This window comes from Pseudorca crassidens, chromosome 12 (genome assembly GCF_039906515.1).
Source record: "Pseudorca crassidens isolate mPseCra1 chromosome 12, mPseCra1.hap1, whole genome shotgun sequence".
Taxonomy (NCBI): Eukaryota; Metazoa; Chordata; class Mammalia; order Artiodactyla; family Delphinidae; genus Pseudorca; species Pseudorca crassidens.
In genome coordinates this window covers 67,153,449-67,165,933 of record NC_090307.1, presented here as the reverse complement: position 1 = coordinate 67,165,933, position 12,485 = coordinate 67,153,449, and the positions used below count along the sequence as shown (strand labels likewise).

Below are 12,485 nucleotides of genomic sequence, written 5' to 3'. Positions count from 1 at the left end.
TGTTCTTCATCTAGATTCCTCAAATTTAACAGATTTTAAGTTGTAATACACTTTAATGATGGCCTGGTGGGGACAGGGAGAATGGAGGTAACCTTTTTGGATGCCTTGGTTAAAGCTCTTAAAATTTCTGGTTCATGATGCTGCTCCTTTGAGCACTGACGGTTTACTATTTATTCCCTGACAGCGGATTGACAGGCAGATACAGCGTGTTAATACAGTAGCCAGAGCTCCTGGGCTGTGGATACAGAGGTGGGGTGGAGGGGAGGTTTGAACTATTGATATTTCCAGGTAAGAGACAGTCATTTGCAGGAGCCCTAAATGCGTCTGGTGGCAGTTCTGAGCTCTGGCTAGTTGACCCAGCATCTGTAGGTTGACCCCAGGGTCATTTGGAATATTCCAGAGTATCTGGATACTGAAGTAGTGGATTGTGGGATTGTATTTCTTACATAGTGATGAACTTTTTCATCTAAAGTTTAAAAAAACTTTTAGTTTAACATTTATATCTAGTCTGTATTTCATTGTCACTGAACTGAGAAAGTTATCTAATTTTACTTCCTAAATATAAGAGGTTCTAAAGTTTTTCAGATTAACTTGGGAGTTCAGTGTGTTTTCCATTTTGTACTGATAAGAATAGCCTTTTCCCTTGCAAACCCTTTGATTTGAATGTGGAAAGAGTGACACCTTGTGGTAATTGGGGTAATAGCTAGAAAACTGTTAGGTGATAAGGATTCCTGGGACAAAATTTTCCTTATCATTGCCAAAATAAAAGTTACATTGACATTGTATGAATTTTAACCATAAAATGGCTGAAAAGGGCTTCCCTGGTGGCGCAGTGGTTTAGAGTCCGCCTGCCAATGCAGGGGACGCGGGTTCGTGCCCTGGTCCGGGAAGATCCCACATGCCGCAGAGCGGCTGGTCCCGTGAGCCATGGCCGCTGAGCCTGCGCGTCCGGAGCCTGTGCTCCACAGCGGGAGAGGCCACAACAGTGAGAGGCCCGCGTACCGCAAAAAAAAAAAAAAAAGGCTGTAAAACCTTAATAAATTTTTTTTTAGCCATGTAGTTTCTCTCCCCAGTTTTTTGAAATGAAAAGTTGAAATGTATAGAAATACTGTGAGAGTAGTGTGGTAGTTAGCACCTCCTGCCAGGATGTGACAGTGGGTAGCATTTTGCAGTGTTCGCCTTCTGTATGTGTGTGTTTAACTGAATCAGTTGGCAGTAAGCTGTGGACTTCTTGATACTTAACTTCTAAATATTTCAGCATGCACCTTCTAAACATCCTCCTCGAAACCACAATGCCGTTATCACATCTAGTAAAATTAGTCGTAATTTCTTAGCATCATCTAATACCCCATGTGAAGATTTTCCCAGCTGTCCCCAAAATGTCCTTTATAGTTTTTTATAGGGACTGGGATCCAAACAAGTTTCATGCATTATAATTTGTTGTTACATCTCCATAGTCTGATAGGAGTTAATTTTCTTCCTAGAGAATTCTAGCATTTGGGATTGATGCTAAGTCAGCACTTGGTATAAGGGACTCGATGACAGGGAATGCTATTAATTGGGAAATTGAGATATTCTTCTGTGGATGAAACCATCACCATAGTCAATTTTAGAACTTTTTTATCACCCCCAAAAGAAATCCTGCACCCATTGGCAGTCACTCCTCATTTACCCCAAAGCGATTCTGACTTTGGTATTAATGGACAGGATTTTAAAACAGCTACTGTAACTGTACTCAGGGTGTAGAGGAAAATACGCTCATCATGACAAACAAATAGCAAATCTCCACAGAGAAATAAAAACTGTAAAAAAAAAGAACCTAGTAGGTATTCTGGAACTAGAAAATTAAACAGCTAATATAACAAGTTACAGAGTCATTTAAACAACAAATTAGAGATGCAGAAGAGCCAGTGAACTTGAAAACCAATCAGTAGACATTATCCAGAGAGAAAAAAGATTGGAAAAAATGAGTAGAGTATCAGTGATATCTGTGGGACAGTATCACAGGTGTATCATGTAGTTGGGAGTCCAGGCGGCCTCCCAGAGAACATCAGTGCTGTGCTGCGTAGACCTGGCCTGCGGTACTTCTCAACAGCATCTGAGCTGGAAAGATTTGATATAAAAAGTCACTCAGTAACTACTGTTAAGACTTCCAGTTCAAGATGATGGCCTGAGATCATACATACTTCCTTTCCCTTCCAAAGTCCAAGTGACATGGCAGGAGAGATATAAAAATTACAATGAGCTTGAGCAAAGATAGAAAACAGGGGAAGGGTCCTATCAGTAGGTCAGCAATTTGGGGTAATTTCTGGAACACTTTATATAAAGCTGATGGAATTGGCTGTGGAGAAATCAATCAGAATAGAACATTCTGCAGTTTAGGAGAACACTAAAGCTCTGAGTAATAATGTTCCCAGCAGAGCCCTGGGGATGGGGGCACTGAAACCTCCACATCAGGGATCATAGGGCCCTGGGGCCAGCAGCGGTCTCAGGCCACAGTGTAAGGGATTGCTACACTGTACCGCCCCCTCCTCTGTCGGGGCTGTCTCTGGTGTTTGCCCCCAGGCTGCTGCTGCGCTCACCTCTAAGTAAGGTGGGAGTATGGTGCCAGGGACTCCCAGCACGACCTTCACACTGTGCCAGAAGTAACTGCAGCCTGCCCTGTTGTCTTAAAGAGAAGACCACCTAGAGGGAAAGGCAACTTGGCCCTGCAGTGAAACTGATACACACACACATACACCTGTTGCCTCAGCAGAAGCCGCCCGTTCCATCTTGTACATCCAGAGGGCCCCACCCACCCTGCAGGCTCGTGTCATCAGCAGAGCCTTTAGCCGTTTGTTCTGTTGAGAAGCATGCAGGAGTCACTGATCTAATCATTCTTTACAAGTAAGAAAGACCAGCCAGGACTTATTAGACACTTAACACCTTAGAAGAGCTTAAGGGAGAAACAGCATAAAGAAGCAGCTCAGCTGAATCCCCAAAAATAAAGGTAATAACTTGCCCAGCAAACCAAAGCTGACTAGTATTACGAGTAGTGACACCAGCGAGACCTCAGGTCTGGCTCAGTTGCGACCTTATCAACCACTTAGTGTCTGCATAGTAATGCTCTGTGCATGCTTGCAGTTAAGTCCTGCCCTTTTCCTGCCCTCTGTAGTTCCCAAGATTCGGGCTAGGGCCTGACATCCTGATACATGGAACATTAGCGACAGTGGTGAACAAGGGTAGCTTGAGATTAGAGAAGGAGCAGAAGGAAATAGAGGAAAGCTGTGTAATTCTGTGATGAGAAAAGCCTGGAAGGTAGAATACTTGGAAGGCTTAATGGAAAAAAGTCTCATATTTGACTATGTATAATTGAAATTTTCAATTCAGCAAAGTTGCAGAAATAAATGACATTGAGAGAAATATTTATAATGCATGTCAAATATGTAAAGAGATTCTGTACATCAATAAGACTAGAATAACCCATTAGCTAAATCAAGTGTATGAATGGATAAGTCAGAAAAAGACACAAAAAGATGCTTGACTTTTAAAAAAGCAAAGAAACTCAAAACAAGATGCAGGTGTGAAAAATTGAAAAGATTGCTAAGGTGTAAGAGAGGAGGAAGGGTCCTCTCATATACTGCAGCTTTTTTGGAGTATTGATCATAATTTTTCAAGTACAACAGTAATTTAGCAATCCACTTCCAGAAACCTGCTCTTCAGAAACATTCTTACAAGTTTGCAAATGTATACATAGATGTGGATGCTTGCTGCAGAGTTGCTGGTTACCACAGAAACTTGGAAGCTACCTGTATTTTCAGAAGTCGAGATCTAGTTAATAACCCATGTGCCTAGCACATCCCTACTGTGGCTGCTCTTTCATCAGCCAAAATAAACAAGGCACGGAGAAATGTGTGCACAAAATAAGGCAAGTCGCACAGAGGATGAGCTGAGTATATTACTTCTGTAATTAAAACCATAAAAGTTTTAAATACAACATTACACTGAAATTGTAGCCAGGCATAATGGTGTTCCCTAAGAAATACCGATTTCAGTGTATTCTGTACCATAAATGCTCTAACGTGGTGACTTCTCAAAAAAAAATTCTGTATTTTTGAGCTAGAACCTTCTAATGGATTGACTTGGATCCTGTTGATAGTTTCAAATGGTCCTTCACTTCTTCTACTTCTAGAAATGTGTCTTCAAGTAACATCTGAAAAACTGTAAAGACACTTATAGTGTTTATAACAAAAATTGGAACCCTTCTGGCTGTTCATTAATAGGAGGTTGCTGAGACAAATCATGATATATCCAATTGATAGACATTGATGGCCAACCAATCGATGGCCATCTATCATGGCCATCAAAATGGTGCTGTAGGTCTGTATTTATTGATAAAGGTGTCCAGTATCTACTGCTTAATGGAAGGGCTTGTGAAGCAGTATAAATAGTATAATTTCATTTTTCTTTAAAAATAATACACACATATATGGAATCTGGAAAGATATATGCCAAATGTAAATGCTAGGTAATCTTATTTTTGTCACCATTTTCTGTTTTCCAGACTTGTTACTGTGAGCGTGCATTACTTTTAGAATCAAGGGGTAAAAGTTATATTTACTTTTTTGGAGGGGGATAAAAATGAGTAAAATAAAAATTAAAAAACAGAGACAGAGACTTCCCTGGCAGTCCAGTGGTTAAGACTCTGCTTCCACTGCAGGGGGCACAGGTTTGATCCCTGTTCGAGGAACTAAGATCCCGCATGCCACGTGGTGCGGCCAAAACATTTTAAAAAAAGAAAAAAGACAAATAAAAATAGTAAATGGTTTATTTGAAACTCATGTGTGTCCTCTTCCTGCATCAGGAGTTCTGGTTTGGGAGTAAAGCTGTGGTCTGGTAGTTGGATACACCACCTGCCCTGTTCCCCTGCCCCTGAGGTGTGGAGCTTTAACTGATAGGTTCCTCTGGTCCTTTCCCTTCCTCTAAAAATTGCACCTGATGGCAGTTGGAGGTTCTTGACCAGATGCAGGAGTCTGACTTGAGTACTCGGGTATCTGTACCCTAAGGGTTTTCTGGGACTCAGAGGGCAGGAAAGGTTGGTGGAACTTTCATTACTTTACACCCCAAGGGTCGTAGGTAGATCCTGTGCCGTGGTAGCTGCCCAGTGACACCCTCAAGAGTGATTGACCTGTAACTGGAACCAGCATGGAGGCCTGGTTGATGGATCTGGTTTTGTTGGTGATGATAGGTCTCGGTGGTGAAAAAGATTATGAACCCCATTATTAAATGGGCAGGGCAGTGCCCAGAATTGTTCAGAGCAAAGTTGGACTAATAACAATGAGAATAGAAATTTACCTGATTTCTAGAATAAAGATAACATTGTAAAATTGAGTTATAATTTTAAAAATGAGATCATAGTAGTTCTTCTGTTCTTTGATAGAATTTAATGTTACATTTGAGTTGAAGACAATAGATGGCAGTGTCTCTCACACTTAAAGCTTTGAGGAAGGAAACTGCGTTTAGAGGCCCCAGAGTTGCAGGCTAAGCTGCCCTGTGTGACTGGTCACTGGGAGAGGCGGCCGTTTGCTAATAAGCCTCTTCACAGCGAGAACTGGAGCATAGACGTCTTTGTTTCCAGGGAGGAAAAGCTTGTTGTCACTTTTAATGCTTTTGTAAAGTTTAAATCAAATTCCCTGGAGACACTTGAAGTGCACTTTATTCGGTCTGAATATGTCCACTGGCTGCCAGCTTCCCTTCTGTTTAAAAGAAGACATGCCAACAATAAATAACGTAGTGCTGAGGGTAAAAGAATGTCCTTTAAGAGTAGTGATCATGTGAATTCTGTGGCCGTGAATGTAGAGGTTGGTGAGAAAAGGATAAGAACAAAATAAATGAATGAAATTTGAGATTTTATGATCAGTCTAAGATGGCCACGTGGCTTAAAGTGTCACCTGGGAATCAAGGCACCAGATGTTAAAGTGGGCTGCAGCAAGATTTGCTGTCATCTGTCTCATGTAAGTTACCTAGATAGATCCTTTGTGACCAAAAGAAAAGACAAAGGATTTGCAGCAGAGGAGAAATTACACATTTTTTTTGTTTGCTTGTTTTAATTATAAAATATTTTTTGTACATAAATATAGTGTAAATGAAAGGTGTAACCCCTAGTGTTTTCCACACTAGAAATATTTTAGCTTCTGTCCTTATTCCTTGTCTATGTCTGGTAATATCACCAAGACCCTGATTTCATCTACATGTAGGTCATACGGAGCCAAGTTCCCTGCTGGTTCCAGAGTCATCCTTTCCTCTGGAGGTTCAGGTCAGGGTATTGGACTCACTCACTCACCTGCTTGTCCACTTTGCCCTCAGCCAAATTGGGTGGCCCGTTTGCCCATTAAGTTTCCAGGTTAAATGAGGTCTGAAGCAGCTTGTATAGAGACAGACTTTTTTTTTTTTTTTTTTTGCGGTACATGGGCCTCTCACTGTTGTGGCCTCTCCCGTTGCGGAGCACAGGCTCTGGACGCGCAGGCTCAGCGGCCATGGCTCACGGGCCCAGCTGCTCCGAGGCATGTGGGATCTTCCCGGACCGGGGCACGAACCCGTGTCCCCTGCATCGGCAGGCGGACTCAACCACTGCGCCACCAGGGAAGCCCGAGACAGACTTTTAAAGTTTAATCCTTTGCATGTGAAAACATCCTCTTTTCTGTCTCTAAAAGGGTAGGAACTGTACCTTTCTTCCTTTCCCTTATATCTCATGCACCTTGTAAAAAAGTCTGATACAAAGTAGGTACTTATGAGCAGTTTGTTGAATTACTGAGTAAAAGTAATTAATTAACTTTTTATTTCATAGGCCCTAACTTTTTGGAATAATTTTGGGGTGATGAATGGGAGGAAATTGACTACTAGCTACCAAAAATGGCCATTTTTTTTCCACCCATGTTTTATCTCATTTTTTAATTAAAAATTTTTTTTAATCTTTTTAAAATTTATGTATTATTATTTTATTTTTGGCTGCATTGGGTCTTGGTTTTTGCGTGCGGGCTTTCTCTAGCTGCAGTGAGTGGGGGCTACTCTTCATCGTGGTGTGCGGGCTTCTCATTGCGGTGGCTTCTCTTGTTGCAGAGCACGGGCTCTAGGCGCATGGGCTTCAGTAGCTGCAGCACGCGGACTCAGTAGTTGTGGCTCGTGGGCTCTAGAGCGCAGGCTCAGTAGTTGTGGCACAGGGGCTTAGTTGCTCCGCGGCATGTGGGATCTTCCTGGACCAGGGCTCAAACCCGTGTCCCCTGCATTGGCAGGCGAATTCTTAACCACTGTGCCACCAGGGAAGTTCTCATTTATTTATTTTTTAATTTTATTTATTATTTATTTTATTTTTGGCTGCTTTTGGGTCTTCGTTACTGCACGCGAGCTCTCAAGTTGCAGCGAGCAGAGGCTACTCTTCATTGCAGTGCTCAGGCTTCTCATCGTGGTGGCCTCTCTTGTTGCGGAGCACGGGCTCTAGGCTCGCAGGCTCCCGTAGTTGCAGCACTCGGGCTCAGTAGCTGTGAGTCATGGGCTCTAGAGCGCAGGCTCAGTAGTTGTGGCACACGGGCTTAGTTGCTCCGCGCATGTGGGATCTTCCTGGACCAGGGATCGAACCTGTGTCCCCAGCATTGGCAGGCGGATTCTTAACCACTGCACCGCCAAGGAAGCCCCTCATTTATTTTTTTATTCAGCTTTAGAAAACATCATTATTATGTATTTATAGTAATCATTACACATATAATTGTTATAAATATTCTAGACTTTATATTGTTACTGAAGTGAATTCATGCCTTTTAAAAATGTCAGAACACAAATGTATCAACATTGAATTAAGGTTTCAGAGGTTTCAGCAGAGCAGGTTCCTCGTGGAATTCGGAGAAGGAAGACGTGGAGCAGTCTCAGAAAAAGCATCAGCCTGCTCATACTTCAGGGTCTTGATTGGAAGCTAACAGCCTAAGAGGTGTTTTGGGTACATGTTGTTGCACACAGGTGTTGGCGGTGCCTGGGTTCCCTCTGCTACGTGTAAGGAGTAGGGGGAATGTTTACTCAGAAACACCAGTGTCCATGGTTTGACATCCCTGACAATAAACAGTTAAGTTCTGGCAATGGAATATTGAAACACGTGATGCTAGGTAATGACCTTAGGATTGCTTTCTCTTCTGCTTCCATTAGCTTGTGTACTTTTACACTTGCTCTACTCTACAGGCCTACCTGTGCTGGGGCTGCAACCTCGGCATGTGGCTCCTGGCTCTGAGGTGTGCTCAGCCTCTGTGTGAAGAAACGCACCCCTGTTGGCAGTGGCAGCAACAAGGCTGTGTAAGGCAGAGTCGGAACACAGAAAGGACAGGGCTCTGCTGCAGGGGGGCGTCGGTGAAGTCAGAGTGTTTGTCACCAGGTGTAAGTGCCTGCTCTGGTGCTTAACCAGAGAGACAGTGATGGGCTCCTGAGCTGTCGGAGTGACCAGCCGTGGGGAGGCGCTGGGCAGCAGCACCAGCATGGCGCCCTCCCCAGGCATTTCCCCTGACGCAGGGGTTTTTGAGCAGAACCTCCAAATAGAAGGGGACTTCCTTGTACATTTCTGGATCCCAGGGGACTGGCCTTGGCTGTGTCTTCATCTTTGCAGCCCCACTCTGTCTAGATCGGCCTTTGCATAGTAGTGGTGCTCATCAGATGTTCACAGTGCATGACATTGTTGGAAGGAAATTCATATTATGCTAGAAATAATTTGAGAAATTGATTTACTTAATCCTTTATTTTGTGAAAGACTTTGCATAGAATTAAATAGCACCTCCCCCAAGTTACAAAATAATTAAGTTTGTAAACATCTTACTAATTCACCACTTTTCTGGAATTTATTCCAGCATGTAAAGTAAGTGATGCTTGCAAAAATACTTTAGATTAATAACCCTTTTGATTAAAATCTCCCATTTTAATTGCAGTCAGTGTTGTTTTGATTGGTTATGAGCCAACAATGTGTGTGTGTTTCTAACAATTGATTTTACTTAACTTTTTGTTTCAGAATTAAGAGGCTGAGGAAGGAAGTCATCCAGAAGTTGTGATTTAAATTTGATATTTTCCTTACAAAGTAATACTGGTTTATACTTGGATTGGACATTCCTTTTTCCTTTTAAAGTTTTGTATTAAAAATAAGAAGCCTTTGGGCAGGATGACGTTCTGAATGTCATATTTAAGTACCTCCTCCCTTTATATTATTCCTTTCGAACACAGTTGTAAGAATAAATATTTAAACTTTTGTGGTCTTTTCAGATACAGTTAAAAAACTCCAGGACCAAAAACATGACATGGAAAGAGAAATCAAGACACTCCACAGGCGACTTCGGGTAGGATAAATCTTCACATACTATCTCATTAGAAAGCACAGTTTTCTGAAAGTTGAGCACTTTGGTGTCGTTGACCCCACTCCTTTGTCTGAAGCTTCAGATACTGTTACAATACTGAGCCCACTGGGCTTTGGGCAGAAAGCTACTGCTGTCACTTCAGGGTGGGACTGGTGCTAGATTCTGGTTGCAAGATTGTACTAGTAATTGATGAGTGGTAACTTTAGAAAGAGGGATTTAGGAAGCAAGTGTTATATTTTGGAAAGAAAGTTTATTAGCTCTGGATTATGAAGCGTCCCAAACTAAACTGCTTTTCTTGTGAGTTTTCTGTCTTCTGTGGATTTGGTCAGCTTGCCGACGGCAGCAATGCTCTGCTCTGATACAGAGGGTCAGGGAAGCTGGACTCGTAGTTTGGGTTGTGCCTCAGTTGCTCAGGCTGCCTTGGGGTGGTGGGCACTGGGCCCAGTCAGCAGCTGTAACTCTGGGAGAGGGGCTGCCCTGAGGAGCACGCCCGGCCACGGAGGCTGCGGGAAGCAGCAGGCTGTACAGGTCCTCAGCTCCTCTCTTTGTGTGATTTTTTGTCTGCCTAGATTAAATTCAGTGTTTTTCTTCTGGCTTCCTCTTCCTTTTCCTTTACTTTTGATTTTTTTTCCTGTTAGTTTTTGGTGTCAGGATATTTATAGTTTTTCCCTGTAAAATCTTTCACTGTGGTTCACACACCATTTATCTACCTTCTAGAGCTTTTCAGAGGTACATTTTGAATGCTGTGTTTATTTTCGTAAGACTAACTTTGATACCTGCCATGAGGAAGGGAGGCTTGACATTATCATTGTTAATACTGAGCACCCTGAGTGCCTGATGCCTCAGTAGGCAGATCAGCTGGAAACTCTTTTCCTCACTAAGAACACATTCACCAAAAATAATTACGTTTTCTGTTAGAAATAGGTAATAGCAATTCTCTGGGATTTAAAAGAAATTAGTCATCATTTGAGATAGTGCATTACAGCAGTCTAATCATAAACACATTTTATTGCTTTAAAATAAGTCTTTACTGCTCTCTTTTGGAAATAAAAGTTTAGTTTTTTAATGTAGGAAGAATCAGCAGAATGGCGGCAGTTTCAGGCTGATCTCCAGACAGCGGTGGTCATCGCAAATGACATTAAATCTGAAGCCCAAGAGGAGATTGGTGATCTGAAGCGCCGATTACATGAGGCTCAAGAAAAAAATGAGAAACTCACAAAAGAATTGGAGGAAATAAAGTCACGCAAGTATGTTTTGACAAACCAGCTCTGTACTTACGTTTCAATAGAGAGCACTTGAGTCATGGTTCTGTGATGTGGTTTTATGGAAAGAACATAGGCTTGACACTGGTGTGATTGAGTTTGGGTCCAGTGGAAGTTACTCACCTTTTCTGGCCTCACTCTGTGACCCCTGTAAAGTAGTGTGGTCTCTGTGGCCTTTCAGAGCTGTTGTCAGTGTCCGTAGTCAACAACTCTGGAGGGGTTGGAGTGGCCGCTGGCATGTGGTCCATTGTGGTTCCCACCAGTCCTCTGTCCCCTGTCCCAGCCCGTTGCTCTTCTTTGGGTTGTACTCCTCACGGAGGGCGTGGACCCTGGAGGCAGACAGACTCGGCCCCGTGCAGCTCTGCCTCTGCTGGGTGTGAGGGCTCGCTCAGGCCCTCAGTTTGCTTGTCTCTGCAGTGGACACAGTCCTGCTTGTGTCACAGAGTTGTTGTAGGGCTGAAGTGAGACACCCCTGGATGGCGCTCAGGGCCACGGCCAGTGTCCATTAGCAGGTATTTTAGAGACCCGGGTGAAGGATGCAGGCTGATTTCTCTCCACCGCTTGCTTGAGGAGTTGTCTTATGCTTAATACACACAGGTATTTTCCCATTTAACATAGAGCTCTTTGGAAACCCGTAAAAAGTCTTAGATGATGTGCTCTGAGTTCCTAGTGAGATTCTATCTGTGAGCGGGGGAGAGTGGTTTTTGAGATTTTTATTAAGTATCAGTAGAGTTTGAGGTTATTGTGAAGAATTTGATTATTCATTACTTTGAACAATTCTTAAGCAGCCCTAGGTAAAAAATTTAGAAAAATATTTAACAGGCCAACTTGGAAAAGCTGTCTTATTTTATTGTTGCCTAGGTCTAGTGGATGCCCAGTGGGAAGTATTGTTAAACCATTTTTCTTTGGCTTCTTTAATAAGCAGAACACGGAGGAATGAGTTGGAAGATTATTAATTCTCCACTAGTACATTACCCTTCCTCCTTTGTACCACTGAATGAATAGAAATGCTCCATTCGAAAGGTAGCCCAAGTGACTGAAATTCTACTCTGAGAGACTTGTTCCACTGGCTCCCGAGAGCCTGTCAGTGTTTGAGACACATACTTAAAGGATGTGCCCCTAAGAGAAGTAGCATTGTGTAGAGCAGCAGTTCTCAGAGTGAGGTCTACAGACCCAGGGGTCCCCAGGGCCCTTTCAGGGGCTCTTCGAGGTCAAACTGTTTTCATAATAATGCTGACGTGCTGTTTGCCCTCTTCACTGTGTTGACTTTTTGCACAGATGGTGGACAGCAGTTGTTGATGGATCAAGGCCTTGGCACCAAATTGTACTCGTGGTCATTGTGCTCTTCCCCACCAGCCACTCTCATTTTCAAAATGCCGGTTTCACTTACAGATGTCCTTGGTGTAGCAGTAAATTAGTAATATCACTCTGTCTTGGTCCTTGAGTATATTCTCTTTTTTTTTAATATTTCTTTTTGATGTGGACCATTTGTTTTTTGAAAGTCTTTATCAAATTTGTTACAATATTGCTTCTGTTTTATGTTTTGGTTTTTTGGCCGTGAGGCATATGGGATCTTAGCTCCCTGACCAGGGATTGAACCCTCACCCCCTGCATTGGAAGGCGAAATCTTAACCACTGGACTGCCAGGGAAGTCCCCTATTGTATTCTTTTTTTTTTTTTTTTTTTGGCTGTGTTGGGTCTTTGTTGCTGCGCGCGGGCTTTCCTCTGGTTGCGGCGAGCAGGGGCTACTCTTTGCTGCAGTGCGCAGGCTTCTCATTGCAGTGGCTTCTCTTGTTGCAGAGCACGGGCTGTAGGCGTGCGGGCTTCAGTAGTTGTGGCACATGGGCTCTAGAGTGCAGGCTCA

General features: G+C 43.0%; 1 protein-coding gene across 6 annotated transcripts in view; it reads left to right on the top strand.

Moving 5' to 3' along the window:
* Window positions 1–12,485, top strand: part of SPECC1L (sperm antigen with calponin homology and coiled-coil domains 1 like) — a 122,631-nt gene that overhangs the window by 48,345 nt on the left and 61,801 nt on the right. For all 6 annotated transcript variants that reach the window (XM_067700103.1, XM_067700104.1, XM_067700102.1 and 3 more), the window contains 2 exons: window positions 9,268–9,341; window positions 10,431–10,606. In XM_067700103.1, coding sequence (XP_067556204.1) covers window positions 9,268–9,341; window positions 10,431–10,606 — 250 coding nt within the window. The remainder of the gene's footprint in view (window positions 1–9,267; window positions 9,342–10,430; window positions 10,607–12,485) is intronic.